The 18,420-nt window shown below is 38.6% G+C and overlaps 1 protein-coding gene across 2 annotated transcripts in view; it reads right to left on the reverse strand.

Moving 5' to 3' along the window:
* Positions 1-223: 223 nt before the first annotated feature.
* Positions 224-18,420, reverse strand: part of LOC133529106 (Fanconi anemia group J protein homolog) — a 118,161-nt gene continuing 99,964 nt past the window's right edge. For both annotated transcript variants that reach the window (XM_061866729.1, XM_061866728.1), the window contains exons 14-19: positions 17,744-17,928; positions 17,407-17,500; positions 12,882-12,995; positions 2,409-2,533; positions 1,461-1,587; positions 224-1,105 (exon numbers count right to left, since the gene is read on the reverse strand). In XM_061866729.1, coding sequence (XP_061722713.1) covers positions 1,007-1,105; positions 1,461-1,587; positions 2,409-2,533; positions 12,882-12,995; positions 17,407-17,500; positions 17,744-17,928 — 744 coding nt within the window. In that variant the 3' untranslated portion in view covers positions 224-1,006. The remainder of the gene's footprint in view (positions 1,106-1,460; positions 1,588-2,408; positions 2,534-12,881; positions 12,996-17,406; positions 17,501-17,743; positions 17,929-18,420) is intronic.

Genomic DNA, 18,420 nt, shown 5'->3' on the forward strand with positions numbered 1-18,420 from the left:
GGAAACCGGACTAATCCCAATCAGGTGGCAATAGCTTTTGAAAAACTAGTGCCTACGCCAATTCTAGGGATTAGTGGCCAAGCGGACCCCAGGCTCCCATGAACCGTGGCAAAAATGCCGGGACAACGCGAGGAAGATGATGTGGTCGATAAATCGTACTATGCCTGGGAAAGGGTTAAACATTTTGAAAACTTCTATTAACTACAAAGAAAAACAATGTATATAAAACATGTTTAAAAATAATTCGTTCACTTTAAAACTTCATTTAATGATTACAATGATATAATTACTACCTTATTTACATCTTATAAAATGAGTGACAATTATTTTTATGCTATATACACATGTGTATATAGCACACACTATACAACTTCCACTCCAAAAAAAAAAACCAAATTACCGTCTCTTTATCTCTTCCGTCAGGAGAGGTTGCATTATTTTTTCTTCAAACCATATTGAGTTCAATTCAACAACTCTACATTAATAATTTGCGTAAAAAAACACTTTTTGACATTTTAGTATGGATGGTGACAATTTCTTTTTCACTAAGTCACCGCAAGTACTCTTATTTTATTATTATGACTTTAAAATAGGTGTTTTAAGATGGCACTTAGGTTTTACAGGATTGTAACTATCGCAATATAGTATAATGTGACCCGCCATTTCAGCCACTAAAAAACGAAAAAAAAATTAACAGCGAGCTGCAAAATTGATCGAATTCATTTACAATGGTGACATCATTGGCGTGTAAAGTGTTTTCAACTTTAAAATGTCGTGCCTTTAAAATTATTTTAACTTTGATCGCCAAGGATTTCAGGAGTCACGTCTGAAAACATCGACACGATCGAAGTGCCAAAAATATATATACACGACTTTATGGCCCATGTGTTAGGGTAGTGTATACATATTTTTTAGCACTTTATCCGTATCGATATTTTCAGACGTGACTGTACGTTCCGACAAGGTTCTCGATGGCGCACCGCACACGGGCGTGTCGTACAACGGTTCAGTCTTCTTCATCCCGTTGCGTCATGCTTTGCATGAAGTTCTCCAGGCCGTTGTCGCTGTTGACCAGGCTCTCGTACGTGTGGTGGTTGTTGCCCAGCTGTAAATAGGGTGGATCAACTTTTAGAACAATGATTTCGTGTCCCTAGACTACTAGCAAAGAAAAACTATATTGATTTTTTAACTTTTTTGTTACAAATTAATGAAAATTGGTAGGTAACTCAGTAGACAACAAATGTAGTACAAAATACATAAACGCGCGATTATTAGTCCCGCTCCGCGCCCGTTTAATCTATGGAAGCGCGGCGGCACGTGATTGGTAATTTTTTTATAGCTGACTACAGCGTATCGAAATGAATCTTATAGATGAGTAGGAACCATGAAAAGTACGCAATTATAGTTTGGCATACGAAATCTTAATTCAACCATTACAGAAGAAACATATATGTACTCACAAAGCCCTTGACCCACTTGGAGAGGTGGTCGGTGTAGTAGGCAGCCTGGAAGCGCGCGTCCACCAGCAGCACCGCGCCCCAGTCGCCGCGGTGCCGCACGCAGCGCCCCACCGCCTGGTTCAACGCCCTGAACACATTCCACATGATTAAGAGATCATTTAATAGATGATCCTTATTTGACCAGACAATCCCTTCCCAATGGAATAATAATACGCCACTATTATCAGACAGCTAAGACCCATTGATAACACTACGAGTACAACAATAACCTAAGAATCATTTTCATTACGATTTCGATGCGATGCAAATCAGCGGTGTCAGACTTGACTCCTAGAGTTGTCTATGTCATTGTTCCATACAACGCGAATTTACTGAACATTGGTAGGAGTTTCTTTTACCTGGTATACTTACTCTTTGGTTTCTTTTTCTCTGACAAATAGTCAAAAATATGCCTAAAAATAAAGTCCTAATACATGAAATATAGCGTTTGTGCGGGGCATCCCAGTCGAATGCTTCTTTAGCGAAAACACTTCCTCAGTTAAGCCAGTAACAGTTCAGTTGAGCAGAATTTCTTGCAGAAGTTTTATTCAAAGATGAATGCACAAATTTTATAAATCGTATCATTCACGAAGGCGCTTGCTTTTAACCTCCTTAACCAATTCGGTTAAGGAGTCATTACTGTCCGGCTGGCGGCACGAGATACACCGCCAACTTGCTTTTTTATCCGCGTTCATTCTTTTATAAGTGTTCTCCTGTACTCCAGAACACCGATAGTGATAGGATCGTCCACATTGTGAACACGGCATATCACCATCACCATTAAAAACATCACGTGAGTTAACAATAAGAAACATAATCGGTCGCTCGCGCGGTCGATCGCTAACTGTAATATCATCTCATTAAAGGTTAGATTCGACAAATCTGCGCATCATCATGGATGAAACGAACCTGTATGCTTGCACTCGGAGCCACTCTCGGCTGGAGAGCAGGTGTCTTTGCGCGGCGTATTTGTCGTTGTATTTCATTTTCTCCTTAACTGCCATGTCGAATGTGTTCGGGTACGGCACACCGATCTGGAATACACTTATTAGTTGTTATCATGCTTCGTAATTAATTTCGGTGAAGAAAACATCGCGAGGAAACCGGACTAATCCCAATAAGGTCTAGTTTACGCTCTGGGTTGAAAGTTCGGGTCTAGTTTACCCTCTGGGTTGGAAGTCCTCCGGCTATAAAAAATTCGAAATTTTGTGTGACGTAATTAATGGATGACGCCCTAGGTTCTGCTATAGATGGTCCCAACTTCATCGTAGGTAAGAATAAATGCCTTAAGGCGTTAAGTCCGCCATTTGTACTCTTTTTTTGTAAATTTGTGCAATAAAGTTTAAATAAATAAAGTCATAGTGTAATTAATTTATAGGTATTATTATTATTTATTAAGCAGGCAGGCAGTTTGACAACTGATATGACCTGTATCCAATATTCATAAAGATAGTTATCATGAACGAGTAGTAGATATAATATGCTTGTCTAATTTATTTTTAAACTGGTTCACATTTTGTGCTAAAACCACATCTTCTGGGAGTTAGTTCCAAGCCCCCACTATTATTAATGAACTATTTCTAAGTATGTATATCGTCGCCTAGAATGCTAGAGTCCTTGTACATATATACGAGCTTTGCTTAGTTTGGGGCTCAGAGAGATTTGTATATACATAATTGTCCCCAAATAAAGTTTCACCACACTAGCTGGTAAAGGCCGCTGGTGTTTTTTATCCACATGAGTGGCAAAGTAATGAGTTGCAAATTTTGAGTTTTTACCGCATGTCCGCTGACGGAATTGTCTTTTAAGTGATGACTTTGAATGATAAATATTTCATAGCGTTCATTTGGTTTATAGTGTTTTACAGTTAGTATTATCTTCATGTTGGTGTGGTGAAAATTCTTCTGTTTCCTCCTCGTGCCTTTTTTTTTATTAGGAAAAGGTAAGCATTTGACCACAATCTCACCTGATGCTTACTTAAAAGAAGAAAGCATTGAAACCCTCGTAACGCTCAAGATAATTTTTTTCGCTCCTTTTTTTACTTTATTTATAAAATAATAATTTGTAAAAGTACCGTAAAACCGGGTTTCTTTAGCCCTAAGGGTAAAGATTGTCCCAAAAAATTAAAAGGAATTTAACATCCCGCCACAAAGCCAATAGACGTCCGATCGTAGCAGTTACGCTCTAAAATCATAAATGACACTACCTACCCGCGACGTGGTACCGTTTCCAAGTTGCTTGCGCAGGTTTCAACTTGTCAGTATCGATCAAGCGTGAGGTGAGACGTACGTACATAAATGGTGTCTGCAAACATTTGGTTAAAACAGCGAAATAAGGTAAGTTAGCTTACTAATACCTATATCTTGATACAAAGCATGTCTTTGAGGATACTGCCATTACAATAAAAACTTATTTAGTCTTTTCTTAGAAACATAAAGTTCGTTAGTATAATCATAGTAAACATTGTCCCCCATTTCGGGGAACTTTAGCCCGCGGGTAGCTAGCCTACAAGTAATACCCGATTGTACCTATCGTATTAAAATGACATAATCATACGATTATGTCATTTTAGACGAAGATCAGTTGATAGTTTTCGTTAATCCAATGATAGTTTTCGTTGAAAGACTGAATTAATTAAGTGCTGGTATCTAAATTTTAAGTTTTTCATGATTGTTGTGAGTTTTTGCTCTCCATAGGTTTAAAATAAGTATAAGTGAGTCTTAAGTTACAAAAACGAATTGTTACCCTACTATTTCCAACGATTATTCTCGTTAAAATGCTGTGATTTAAGAATTTGTTACGTTTTCAGTATTAAGTTTTACTTGACTGAGATTTTGTACTTTTATTTTACTTAGAGGTAAAATATTACCATATTCTTGTTACTAATAAAGGTGATTATTATCGTATATGTTGACTAATTCTAATGATGATTCTTATTAAAAGGCTGTTAATTAAGGTTTTGTTAAAATTTGAACAACTTTTATTCTATCTCAGAACTGAAAAAGTTATTTTTGTTTGATTTTTGCTCAAATAAATGTCAAATATTGTATCAAAAATTAATTCGTTTCATTTGCTAGCCTACCTTAAGAAGATTTCTTGGGTTTCTTTGTTGTTTAGATTAATAGTGGGACTTTCTGTATGAAAATAAGTATAAAGTTCAAACTTACCCGCATCTAAGATCAACTTTGGCCCAAAAATGAAAAAATAAAAAAAAATACACAGAAGGTTTTTTTTTACTTTTTTTTTACGTTTACTTATCCGACGTATCCTTAAGATGCACCTAACCGTAACTAAAAATTCGGATCAAGGATAGAAACGTAATGATCTAGAAGTATATAAAAATATACAAGAAAAAAGGGTCATGTAACCCGACTTTACGGTATGTAATAACTATTACTGTACATACTGTGCTACTTTCTCGCACTAGTGCGGGAATGAGCACTTTCCCTTCCTATATCGAAAGTTTGAAGGGCCACATTTGTAGGTACCTACTGTAAAACGTTGTACGATACACGTGCGAGTAGGTAATTTGTAACTCGTGTCGATTTAAAACACTTCATTCGGTCGTGTTTTAATTTATGGCCACAAGTGGCGAATTTTCTACTTTCCGCATTTGTATCGTTAACGGTGTCATTGTATGTCAGCATAATGAGATGGAATGAGCTATATTATGCCCACGGGCGTATTAGATTAGTTTTAATTTCATTAAGCCGATGGGCATATTGGGCATGTTTTTTCAAGTAGGTACAAATGAGTTTTAAAGTTTTACTTCTAAAATCTGGGGGCAAGGCAGTGCCCCCGCCAAGACGAGCAATGCGAAGCGCAAGGGCACTACCTGCCTTTTTTCAAAGCGCTTCATGGTTTTTTAAACCCTCATAACTTGGGTTTGGATTATACCAGATAAACAAAATTCTCGGGATGATTGTATTATAGAACTAGATGGTGACTCCGTGACCGAGTTTGACTCGGGCTGCTGCAAGGCGCTGACGTTAACGTCAATCGGGCGCGAAGTTGAAGCTTTGCCTTCTTTGCCGAGGTCTTCCTAGTGTAATTGTAATTGACTGTGGAAATTGAATGCACCTCTACATTCAGCCTTGTCGCACACAGGCGCAGAAAAGGTCTCACGGTCGTGGCGTTACGATATGCATTTGTAGCAAAGTCCATGCTTCTTAACGTGGCGCCATCTGTCTTTACGCAAAGCGCGTTTAAACTTCTTACAATCGGACAACTTCTAACATTGAGTGCGGCATAAGAGGCACTTATCGTTCTCCCCTTCGTCGTCGCGTTGGTCAGTTTGCATTAAAATTGCTTGCGCTTCCGGTGCAACTATAGTAGTATCGTGTTGCTTTTGTTTATTCTGCACAGCGATAACTTTGCAGATGAACGTTGGCGATCATGGTAATCTTGAGAGCTTCCATGTTGAGAAAGTCGGACTCGGAAATAATATTCAAACGCAACTTTGCTCCGTCCTTGATTAGTGGATAACTCTATAAGTATAGTCCGACCACTTTGAAACGAGTACTGGAGGTAGCTTCGATATTAGCAATGGGACAATGCTAAGCCCTTGCACGTACTCCTCGCGCCCCACTGCCTTCACAGACTCCACAAAGTTTTGAACTTTGACAGAAAAATTGACTATGTCTTTCTGGTACTCTTGGGACATACATTCGGGGCCGCCGTGACGAAGTTCAAGAGTCGTCCATCAGGAGAGGCGGCGGTTATAAGCAGGGCTGACACGGTTTCTTTAGCTTGTCCATGCAGACACGTAATCTCCATAATTTTTCCTTCGGGGTAAATTTAGAAATGAAACTCAATGAAACACTTTGTACTTCGAAACTTACTGAGTGCGCGGTTCAAACATATGTATAACACAAGGACCGGCTCGAAGACTAATGAAGATTTTGTAAGCCGATTCGCTAATAAAACGTAGAAATCTTGCAAAATAACGTGTAATTTAATTGAATAAACTAACAGTGACCGATAAAGAAAAATTGTAACAGTTAAAAATAGAAAAAGTATCGAAATAGATATATCCAAAAGAGCCCGTCATCTACACCTTCTATGACCAAAACTCTCGTCAAGACGAAGCAATTCAGCCCAAGCCCGATTAAGTTCGGTCGTTATATTACAGCGGTTCTATGGTGGACACCTTCGGACCCTGGATGCCATAATCAGGCCCTGGCTACCATTGAAGACCAAAGTACTCATCAAAACGAGTCAAACTCGATATAGTCGGGTACTTATAGTTGTATTACAGAGTTCCTCTGATCACCTTCTGACTCCATCATCATCAGACCCTGAATAGCATCTACGATCAAAATACTAAATAATATTTGTTTGTGTACCACGGTCTCTGTGTGAAAGTAACAATACTCTAAACGATCCTACCTACCTACCTTCATTACCGCGCCCATCAGGGTTTCATGTGTAATTTGTGTACCTACCTATAGTTTTAAGTACTTGGAATACTTGTAATGTACATGTGACATGCAATAAATAAATACAAATTAAACAACCCCAAACTCGAGGGGGTTGCGCGTTTTATTACAGAGTTCATATAGCCACCTGTCAGCTCTGTCATCAGATCAGCTTCATGACATAATAATATTGCGTCCAATTTACATACTTATGTATGCAATACCTTCATCGAAAACCAGAAAGATGGGTCAAATTTAACTTACAAGATTAGAACCGTACAGACATACATAAGTATACATTTCAAGTTATTTCAGGTTCACGAACTGCGCGTCGACGTAGAATCATAGGATTCCGGATAGCCCCCTTCAGGTACGGAACTCTGATAAGTTTTTTTGTCAAGTTTCTGTCAATTATTTTGATACATGTTTGTACCGTTGACTACTTCTCTTTCCACGTTTGTACCGTTGACTACTTCTCTTTCCACAGTTACTAATACTCATCGAGACAATTCTAACAACCCCAAACACAATTAGGTTGCGTTGTGTTATCACAGAGTTCCTATGGCTATATCTTGTCTTCATCATCAGATCAGCTCGATGGTACCATAATATTACATTGTCACCGTTCTTACATATATATGTCAATTTTCAGCTTCATCAGAAACCATAAGTGCGTTAAGTTTAACTTACAAGATTTGACCCGTTACATACATTACATACAGGTACATTGCAAGTTAATAAAAAGATTGTAAAAAAAATTACTTCCTTCGGTCTATTGCGGCCCGGTTGTATGAAATTACTTTTCAACACACTTGCTCAAAACGACGTTTTTATTCCACCGGTTTTTGGCTCATAATCACGCGTGCTTTTTCAGTATATTATAACATTTATAACACTCGTGCTTTTTCATTATATATCCGACCGAGTTAAGAAGGTAACTGATTGCTAATAATATGCATAGAAACGGAGACTTCATAATTTGTTCGAGTAATACATTTTTTTTAACCAACTATTAGGTTTCAAATCTTAGTTCAAAGAGGTTTTATCACACCAAACATAATTTATAGATTAAATTATCATGTAAATTACACTAAACATGACATTTTATCGATTTGATATCCATCCGTCGAATAGAAATACGAAAATATTAGCTATAATATTGTACATTTTTTTAAATTGGCTGTTTGTCGATTTCGTTCGCGCCTTTGCCTTGCGCGCGCATTGGAACCGTGCGTAAAAAAAAATAACGCGCCAGCCATTTTACGTATTTGTCATAATATTGGAATAGTTTTGCATGGTTTTAGTTTATATATTGACGAAAATAGCATTTGCGAGCATTGAAAATGAAGAACACATAAAATTGCCAGTAATACTAATAGAGGCAAGAGCCGAGAAAGATAGCCTTTTTCCATTAAAATCAGGTGAAAAATAATTGGCGGCATATGAAACTTTTATTCAATGGGAAATCAGCAAAAACGCCCAGTCTTTCTTCGAAAACGTGTTGGTAGCTTACTTCAATGAACTGGCGACTAAGTGCCTACAAGCCCAGCACGCTTTGGTGCAATTATTCGATGTTAAAACTGTAAGCCACCATTTTGAAAATTGTACTTTTACTGTTTTGATAAAAAAAGTTTTGTTTTTTCCTCGCAAGTGTGTTGAAAAACGTCGTATGAAACGCGTGTGCATTGGTCATTACCCACATCGGCTTTCTTATTGCGCGCTCGCTTAAAGCTCGCGCGCACAATATCGCCTCGTGTGTGATGACCAACTTATCAAAATTGTATCATAATGTACTATTACAGTTCTCTCGAGCTGCTCCGCCCGAAACGTGATACTTTGAAGTCTGCTATAAGGCACGTAATGACGACATTTCACGAATAATATTTTGAACGCTAAAGTAAATTTATTGACAACTGAATATACAGATCATCCAATGCAAATAATTGAAATAATGCCAGAAACATTATTATTTGTTGCTGACCTCGTGTTAAATTGTTATTAGACAATTCTACACCTGTATAACTTTAGTAAAGCATATATAATCAGTTTTTTTGTTAATTAGTGAGCAGTAAAGTAACCACCCCAGTGGACGAGGATCCAGTAATGAATGTTATAATTAAGGACTGAATATAATTGTAGTTTGAGCACGTAAATACATCATCGTCTATCTACTTATAAACAGGACACTTGGCATAGCCAAGATGACTATCGTTTGCAGAAAACGAAATGAAATGCTATTGCCTCCCATATATTATGCCAATTTCCACCATTATGAACATTTTCCAAAAAAACGAAATGACAGACAAATTCTATGTAACTACTGAACCTGCTCAAAAAATTTCACGAGAATCGGTTGAGAATTGCGACCTGTAGTCCGGACATATTATAGGAGATTGCCCGAGTCAAAAAGTAGACCTCCGCTAACGTTTCGGTCAATAATTAACGACATATATAACTACACTCGTAGGAACAGTTAATCTAACACACTGCCATTGGAAGTTGACTTATAGACCATTGGAACCTACCACAATAGACGGACTGATCAACATACAGTAGAGAAGTAAACTTCCCATATAGTGACAGCCGGTTACTGTACAACCGACTCATAGAGGAGGCCATACGCATACCCACTTCGGGTAGCAAGATTTGGCATACAATATAGGGTGTTGCATCTTATCTTATAAAATATTACATTTCGCTCGCGGTGCGCGTCCCGCGGCCTTTGCTGGAAACCATCGCGAGCGCGGACTTCTGGCGGTTCCGCGGGAATCTGCCAAATCCTACACCGGAAAGCGACGCAACAGAAAGCTGTGTCGCCGAAAAGATTTTTATTATTGTATGTGTTCGTTTGTAAGGTATGTATATGGGCCTTAGTTGCCGAATAATAAATGATACTTATTTCCTTTATTAGTCAGTCTTTTAGTCAGTGGTTGCATTGAACCAAACATTATACGAATGCTCTCGAAAAGCCAGCTGATTATTTCTGGAGTTGAGTTTTATTTTTTAGGTTTATTGTGACTGTTTGTAGGAGGACTAGTCACCAAAATATAGGTAAAATCAAGACATTTAACTCAAATTAACCAGTTAAACTTGTAAAGATAGCAGTGGAAATTTAAAAACAGTCAATATCTGTTTTTAATCTATCCATAATTGGGGTTGTTACCTTAATAAATATTAAGTTGGATAGGTGACATATTTGTTACAATGAAAGCATGGCTTCATTCTACATTTGTTTCTTTCTCGAGATTTACTAGCGCTTGTCCCGCTATTATATATGTATTATAAGCTTTTTCCCCAGCCTGTTTTAGTGTCCCACTGCTGGGCAAAGGCCTCCCCCCTTTATCTCCACGACTCCCTATCTAGCGCCTCTTTCGGCCAGTTGTTGAGGAAACTGTCTGTCTAGGTCGTCCCGCCCTCTCCGTCTGGGCCTACCTCGTCCGCTCCGCGGTATGGACGCATGCGACTCTGGATGCAGTCCCATTTATTCTCTCCAAAGTTAGCAACGGGGGTCTTGAGCGCAGTGTGGTGTTCCGGATACGATCGGTCCTCTTAACACCTAAAATGTTGCGCTCAATAGCCCGTTGGCAAACTTTTAATTTGGACCTCCGACTCTCTGTGCCATGTTTATATGTATTTGTTAATTTTGTTATACATATACAGTAAACCTTGCTTGTAGGATTTCTTTCAATTGACTTCACGGAATCCTAAAACTAACAGACCTGCTGCCCGAGAAGCGAACATTTAACAAGTTTTACGAGCTGCCTCAACGTTTTCTTTACACATACCCCACTTACAGACAGTCGGTAGACCAGAAGGAGCGAAGCACTAACTTTTCTCACTGTGCAGAAACGCGAGTTCTTGTCCGTTGTGACGGCCTTCTCAACAACATTCAATATGCCGCCCTGCCCGTACGTCTTGTCTAATCAACACTTGTTATCAGTTAAGTTCTCTTCTGCATATAAAATGACATACATATGCGTATGTACGAGTAGGTTTATTTTATAATCCTTTTTTTAGGTATAAAAATATTTTGCAAAAGTTACACAAACAAGTACGCAAACCTCTTGCCATTCGCAGTGAAGCTGTTAACACATCACCAAAATACGGTGGCATTAATTCGTCATGGCCTCGGAGTATAAAATATTCGACTTTGGAAATTTAGTTATGTACACACAGTTCTCTTCAAGAAGCACGACACCAAAATGAAGTCCGCTGTCCTCTTATTAATAGTGATTATCCAGTATTCTCATTGCGACTCCGAATTAGATTACTCGTCGCTACTGGCAAATATATCAGATCTTACCCTTACTGAAGATGGGAGGCTTAATTTCACGCAACTTACGAGTAAATATGGACATACTACCGAGCGGTATGAAGTTATCACTGAAGATGGATACGTCCTCACGGTATTTCACATCCCTGGAAATAGGGCTCCAGTATTAATAGGCCATGGACTTGGAGCGGATGGAGATATTTGGGTTTTGAGAGGACCTGGCTCATTGGCCATAGCTTTAGCGGATGCGGGATACGACGTGTGGATCCTCAACAACAGAGGTACGAAGTTCAGCAGACGTCATACCGAACTGGATCCTGACAAGGACAAAAAATTCTGGGATTTCAGTTTTCACGAGATAGGATATTACGACCTCGCCGCTACGATAGATCTCGTGAACGATCAAACAGGTGAGAAGGTCTTGTACATCGGTCACTCTGAGGGAACAACAGAATTTTTCGCACTTGCGTCGCTGAGACCAGAATACAACGAGAAGGTGAAATTGTTCATTGCATTAGCGCCTGCTGTATATTTCTTTAATATGCCGCCATTGTTCCAAATAATCGCTGACGCTGGCCCTGCGCTATTAACTCTTGCAGAAACGCTTGGGATTGAGGAACTTTTTAGAGACCGCGGTGCGCTTCTCAGCCTGATTAAAACGATTTGCACTAAAGGTGTTATTAGTTACATAGTGTGCGTCAAATTTGTAATTTTCCCGATTGTTGGATATAATCCAGCAGGTTTCGAGTTAGACTTCCTGGGTACCTTATTTGGGCACGCACCCGGTGCAGTTTCAAGGAAATGTTTATTGCATTACGATCAAGTTTATTTGCGGAAGAAATTTAGTCAGTTCGACTATGGATTTCCTGGCAATTTGAATAAATACGGGAATCTGATTCCGCCAGAGTATGACTTGAGCAAAGTAACAGTAGATGTAGCGCTGATGGCTGGGGAGTTGGATAAAATAGTGCTGGTGGAGAATGTGAAACTATTGAAGGAGAAGCTTCCAAATGTGGTCCATTACGAGGAAATCGCAGCCACGTCACACAATGATTTCGACTTTGGTAGAGAAGCATATAAATACCTGTTTCCATCTATCTATGAACTTCTAAAAAAATATGAGTAAGGCGATTATATTGCTTTGTGATTTAAGTTATAGTATACAATCCCAAGGTGTCACCAGGGCTAGTGGTCCTGCGCTGCGCATTATTATATTATTATATTATTTTTCTGTTACCCAAAGAGTCAACTTTCGGCACACTGCGCTCCGTTGACCAGAAAAAGTGTGTACTTCGGCCAGTAAATAAGAAAGCCTCCGATAATATGTTTGTATTTATACATCACGCGTTGAACTATTCTGTAAGCGGCAAATAAATAAATAAACTTATCTTAATTGTTTGTATTATTTTATTATCATTGACATATATCTAAGGACGGGCCTAACAGTCACTAAGAATGGTGCTAGTTCAGTGGTGTCACTCACGAATTCGAGCCAATCGTGCAGTCTAACGCCACTAGTTGCGACCAATCGCGCGCGTGATACAAACTCATCAACCATCGCAATCTCGTCGTGGCGTTAGACTGCACGATTGGCTCGAATTCGTGTGCGTGACACCGCTGTGCTGGCCCCATTATTTAATGCCTGCCGTCCTTAGATATATGTCAATGTTTATTATACAAAAAATAACTGACCGTGATGACGGCTCGAGCCTGGTGATCTTTGAAGTCCATGCCCTCGGACACCTTGCCGCGGTACACGGCGAACAGCAGCGCGCCCTCGGCACTCGCCGAGTACTTGTAGTAGTCCTGCAACAACAGCGAACAAGCTGAACTACTGGTCGCCTTCACCGCGGCCCCGAAACCTGGCCCCGCTCTAACGTTATCACCAGGCTAGTCGTGGTCGTGGGGTTGGGTAACGATCGGTAGCGAAGAGCTGACCAACACCAGCAGCACACATCGTCCACAAAATGACGAGGATTGACCTCCCCACTTCGATGGGACCCGCTACTGCCGTAAGGCGGAAGCGGCCTCTCATACCTCCCTTCCAGGGAGGTATCGAATGATATCTATCCACCAGCGAACAATAATCAGTGTTCCGGCTGCGATCGCGCCATTACGGGCACCGCAGTTCATTTGTGTTGCGCGTGCCGCGGACGCTGTTGGAAACCACCGGACTTCTGCAGGCCTTCCGCGAACACCGAACTTCGCAAATTGCGGGCATCTTTTTCTGTCACTCTAATTATGCCTTAATTGGAGTAAAAGAGAAAGATACCTGCAATTTTCGAACTTCGGTGTTCGCGGTAGGCCATCTGGCCGAAGGCCATTTCGGCGGTTCCGTGGGAATCTGCCTATTTCTACACCGGAACAGATGACGCTATGAAACTGCGTCACCAAAATGATTTATTTATTTATTTATTCAAATTAGTTAACAGCATAACAGTAAGTACTGAACCACAGTGAACTAGTTACACAATTAATAAATAAAAAAATACAATTAATAATTTTGAGTTTTAAATTTTAAGATATTTAATTATTATATGTATGTTCCTTTGTAAGGTATGTATCTATATGTCTTACTAGGCTGAAAATAAATGATATATCATTTAATTTGCATAAGCTGACCATAAAGACCCTAATTCTATTTACTAGTTTCTCTTCTGAATAAGAAGATCAGAGACCCGAGTTATTCACCTCTCACCATATCACGCGATTTCATAATAGTACATTACGATACAAGTGCGAAAAATAGGAAATTCGAAACGAGTGGCGATAAATTAAAACACGACCGAAGGGAGTGTTTTAAATCGACACGAGTTGCGAATTACCTAGTATAATAGTATCATACAACGTTTTACAGTACATATGGCCCTTTAAATGTTGGACATAGTAACGTAATATGTTAATTTTCGCACTAGTGCGGTAAAGTAGCACCATATGTACTGTAAAAACATTAATGATCCAAACAAAAAGGTTTTTCACATTTTGAAGTGCTGGGAGTCAAATGATTAAGTTACATGTTACAGCTCAACATTGATTAAAATGCTTAGTGCAGCCTACATATATTTTATTTGATGACCGGTCTGGCCTAGTGGGTAGTGACCCTGCCTATGAAGCCGATGGTCCCGGGTTCAAATCCTGGTAAGGGCATTTATTCGTGTGATGAGCATGGATATTTGTTCCTGAGTCATGGATGTTTTCTATATATTTAAGTATTTATAAATATTTATATATTATATACAGGGTGGCCAAATAAGAAGTATACATTTTGTTTTTAAATTTTAACTGTATTAAGTTCAAAAATGATTAAGTATTGTTTTAAAAATATATTCTTCAGGGTTGGCAAATTCATGCGAAACATAATGTCTGACATATGTCCACCTCTAACAGCAGGCAAATGTAAGCCCTTATCATCCCAATGTTCAGCATCTATTCGCACATTTTTGGCATTATCTTAGTACATTTGTGTCGAATAGTCGGTTTTAACTGTTTAAATTACATCAGCTCGTTAGCATAGACACGTTATTTTAGATAGCCCCACAGAAATAAGTCAAGAGCTGCAAAATTTGGGGAATTTGGGTGCCAATCACTGTCACTTTTTTTCAAAATTAATCGAGCAAACAACGTGTTAAAACAACAGAAATATTTGAGATAAAATTGCTTGCTGCTAGTGGTAGACATTTGGCAGAAATTGTCTTCCGTATACAATTGCCAACCCTGAATAATATATTTATGAAAAAATATTTAATAAAATTTCCACTTAATGTAATTAAAATTTAAAAACAAAGTGTATCATTCTTATTTGTCCACCCTGTATATCGTTGTCTAAGTACCCTCAACACAAGCCTTATTGAGCTTACTGTGGGACTTAGTCAAATTGTGTAATAATATCCTATAAAATTTATTTATTCATATTAATCAACATAGCATAACAGTCAAAAGTGAAACACTGTGAAATTACACATTAAACCTAGCCAATCTAGAGATATACATTAAAAAAGTGGTAAAACGAAACATTAGTAATAATAGTATTACTGGTGACACATGTCAGACAGAGGAGGGACGAACATCCATTTTCTCGCTAAACCTCAGATATTCATCACGCACTACCACCCATCTACTTGCAAACACATCACACTCGGGCGCCGATGTGAGAAGTGTATTCAAGCTGTGTAAATAATATTAATAAATTCTTTTATTACAGATACATGCGATCCATAATGACACAATCACTAATTTAAGTATTAACAAATTTAACAAAATTAGAAAGAAAAAGAATACATTAAAATTACAATCAATAACACTTGCACACATAAAATTAGAAATTAAAACGAATAACATACAACTAATAAATCAGTTAGACGCCCTGTGCAGCTTATCCCAATGAAGCTGAAAAAGGCCGTCTAGGCGCTCTGCCACCGTCTGAAGGAGGGTATTCGGTAAAGCGCGAACAATGGGAGAGTTCCTGCGCGACACAGTTCGAGAAGCCGGCACCGATAGAATACAGCGATCACGGGGCCGAAACTCAAATCGTTAATAATAGCATTTGAATATTAATAATAGTATTTTATACAATCGTGATATAATAGAGAGTTTTTCAGTCGAGTATCGTGTGTTAACGAAGCTTGCTGAGTTGCCAAAGTTAGGTACTAGATTGAAAAGCTTGATTATATCACTATTGTATACAATACTTTTCACCACTTCAACTGGTAAAGGCACTCTTGATTGTTCAAAAACTAATGAGAAAGTTGCATTTTATCCACATGTGGGGCAAAGTAATCAGATGCAAATTTTGAGTTGTTTCCTTATGTTAGCTGGTGGAATTGACTTTTAAATTATGATGTTGAATGTATCATTCCATATTACGTTCATTTAGATTCGATTTGGTTTGATTTTTTTGATATTTCATAGTTAGTATTTTCCTCGCGTTGGTGTGGTGAAAAAATTTGTGTTTCACTCGGAAGCAAAGTTTGTTTAACCCTCGTGCCTTGAAACCCTCGCAAGGCTCAAGATTCCACTTCTCGAACCGCTCGCTACGCTCGTGGTTCAATTTTGGAATCTTTCGCTTGCTCGGGTATCAATATTAGCACGAGCGGTTAAACAACAACTTTGCCCCCTTGTAAAACAAATAACTATTTTCTACGAGTCAATAAAAATAATACTTTGCACTAATAAAATCATACAGGTAAACAAGCCAAAAGAATACAGCTATTTAGGTTTATAGAACTTTAGTTTCTCAAAGAAATTATGCATTTTACTTCACAGAAATTTAGCTAATACAGAAACAAATTAAAAGTATAGCGAGTGTGTACTCACTTACAAAGCACTTAACTAAAACTTAAATGTAAATAAAAACTACAACGTATGTTTGGTTGTTAAACAAAACAAAGTTTATTACGCGCACAACGCGTAAGAAGCCCCTTTAGTATAATATTTGCAGATCGTTTAATTACCTTTTACCTATACAAACAATAATAAAACAATAATTAGTTAACTAAGTATAGATAAGGTAAGTTCAAATCAAAGACAACAAAATCAGTGAGCAGTGGGTAGGGAAGGATCTACAAATTGTTACCACAAAATATACCAGTTAGTACATATTGTATTTTCAGAATATGGGAATAAGGTCTACAATATACGCGATCATCTAAGATACGCGAGCAGCCGCGATACCTTCATACTCGTGCGCGCCCCGGCCGCCGGGACCCGGCGGTGGTCAGCGACACCTTCTCGTAACTCATGAGGCCCTGGTACTTGCTCCTTGCTAAATTCTATTTTTAGACAGCTTTTTCTAGATTTTGGCCACTGGAGACTAACAAGCAATGGTAAGCAGTTTTCGTAGTCTATGGATGTTGCTATATTAAGGGTGTCACATGTGCGTTTAATGACTTATGAAGCAATTGTATCTACTATACAACCTAAAATAAATAATTAATTTGATCTATCGTTTTGTTTCGTCCTCTTGACCGCGGCGAGCTGTGATTGGTCTATTTCATTATAGTTGACTAAACCGTTTCAAAATGAATGTTATAGTTGAGTTGGGATTCCATACATGAAAAGTACCCAATTACAGTTTGGTATACAAAATCTTAATTCAACCATTACAGTCGACGAGTAGAAGAATTTTTATGAATTTTTTTTTATGATTTGCAATAAATGATTTTTTGTATTAATAAAATAAGCATTTTTGACCTATGTAGTGAAGCCACTTTTAACATACCTCCATGATATCGTTGTGATCTCTAACATTCCTGGACTCAACGAAGACCCGTTTCGTTTGACTCAGTTTCATCCACAACCCTGTTTCTCTCCATCTGCAAATAATTTCAAGTGTCAACCCTGTTTGATTTCGAGCAACAACGGCTTCCGACACGTCGGAACACACAGTCGCTTTTCTCACTCACTACATACAAAAAAGAATCTGTAATGGCGACACAAATACAAGGAAAATGACACGTACGTCAAAGACAAATCTTGCCCACCTCGATCTCTTTTTGTGTACGGACGTTATAGCCTGATGTGTTGTGACTATAGTCTTTACTATTCTAGGGGCTCACCTTTTTACCAGCTTGTTAATTAAAGCGTAGGATGGCAGAAAACATAGTACGCCACTTGGGGTAACCTGTGAGACATACAATATGGCCTGCCCGAGGCCGTCCTGTATATCTGGCTGGTCAGTTCCGCGACTGTTGCACTCAAGGCGCCGGCCATTAGGGCAAGTTGATAGAGAGCCTATCCACACCTGGAAATAATTCGAAATATTAACAGTAGATCAATAATGTACAGATATAGTGAATAATCCTTTCCCTTCGTGTTTTCCCGGAAACGTTCGTATTTATCCGACACCGAAGCAAGTGCTGCCATCTACCGTCCTCGTACACTTTCTTGTGCATAGTACATTGGAAGCATAAACTTCACATTTACACCTCGCGCCAAAAATCTGACGTCTCCTGTGCTGCCACCTACAGTTTATGCACGCTCCCTATATCGTACAGTAATCCCATATATGAGTCGTTTAACTTCAAACTCGGATAAATCCAACTGACAGATTTTACGATTTTGGTGGGTAGATATTTCCTAAGGGTGGATTTATCCAAGTTTGAAGTTTTGTGACTCATATGGTTCATTGGAGTCTCTATTGTTTCCCATAAAGTTTTAATTCATAATGTATTGTTATGAGTGACATTCAATAATTATGTCAAAGGGATTCAGGGTTCAAGGGATTATCGTATTT

This window comes from Cydia pomonella, chromosome 20 (genome assembly GCF_033807575.1).
Source record: "Cydia pomonella isolate Wapato2018A chromosome 20, ilCydPomo1, whole genome shotgun sequence".
Lineage (NCBI taxonomy): Eukaryota > Metazoa > Arthropoda > Insecta > Lepidoptera > Tortricidae > Cydia > Cydia pomonella.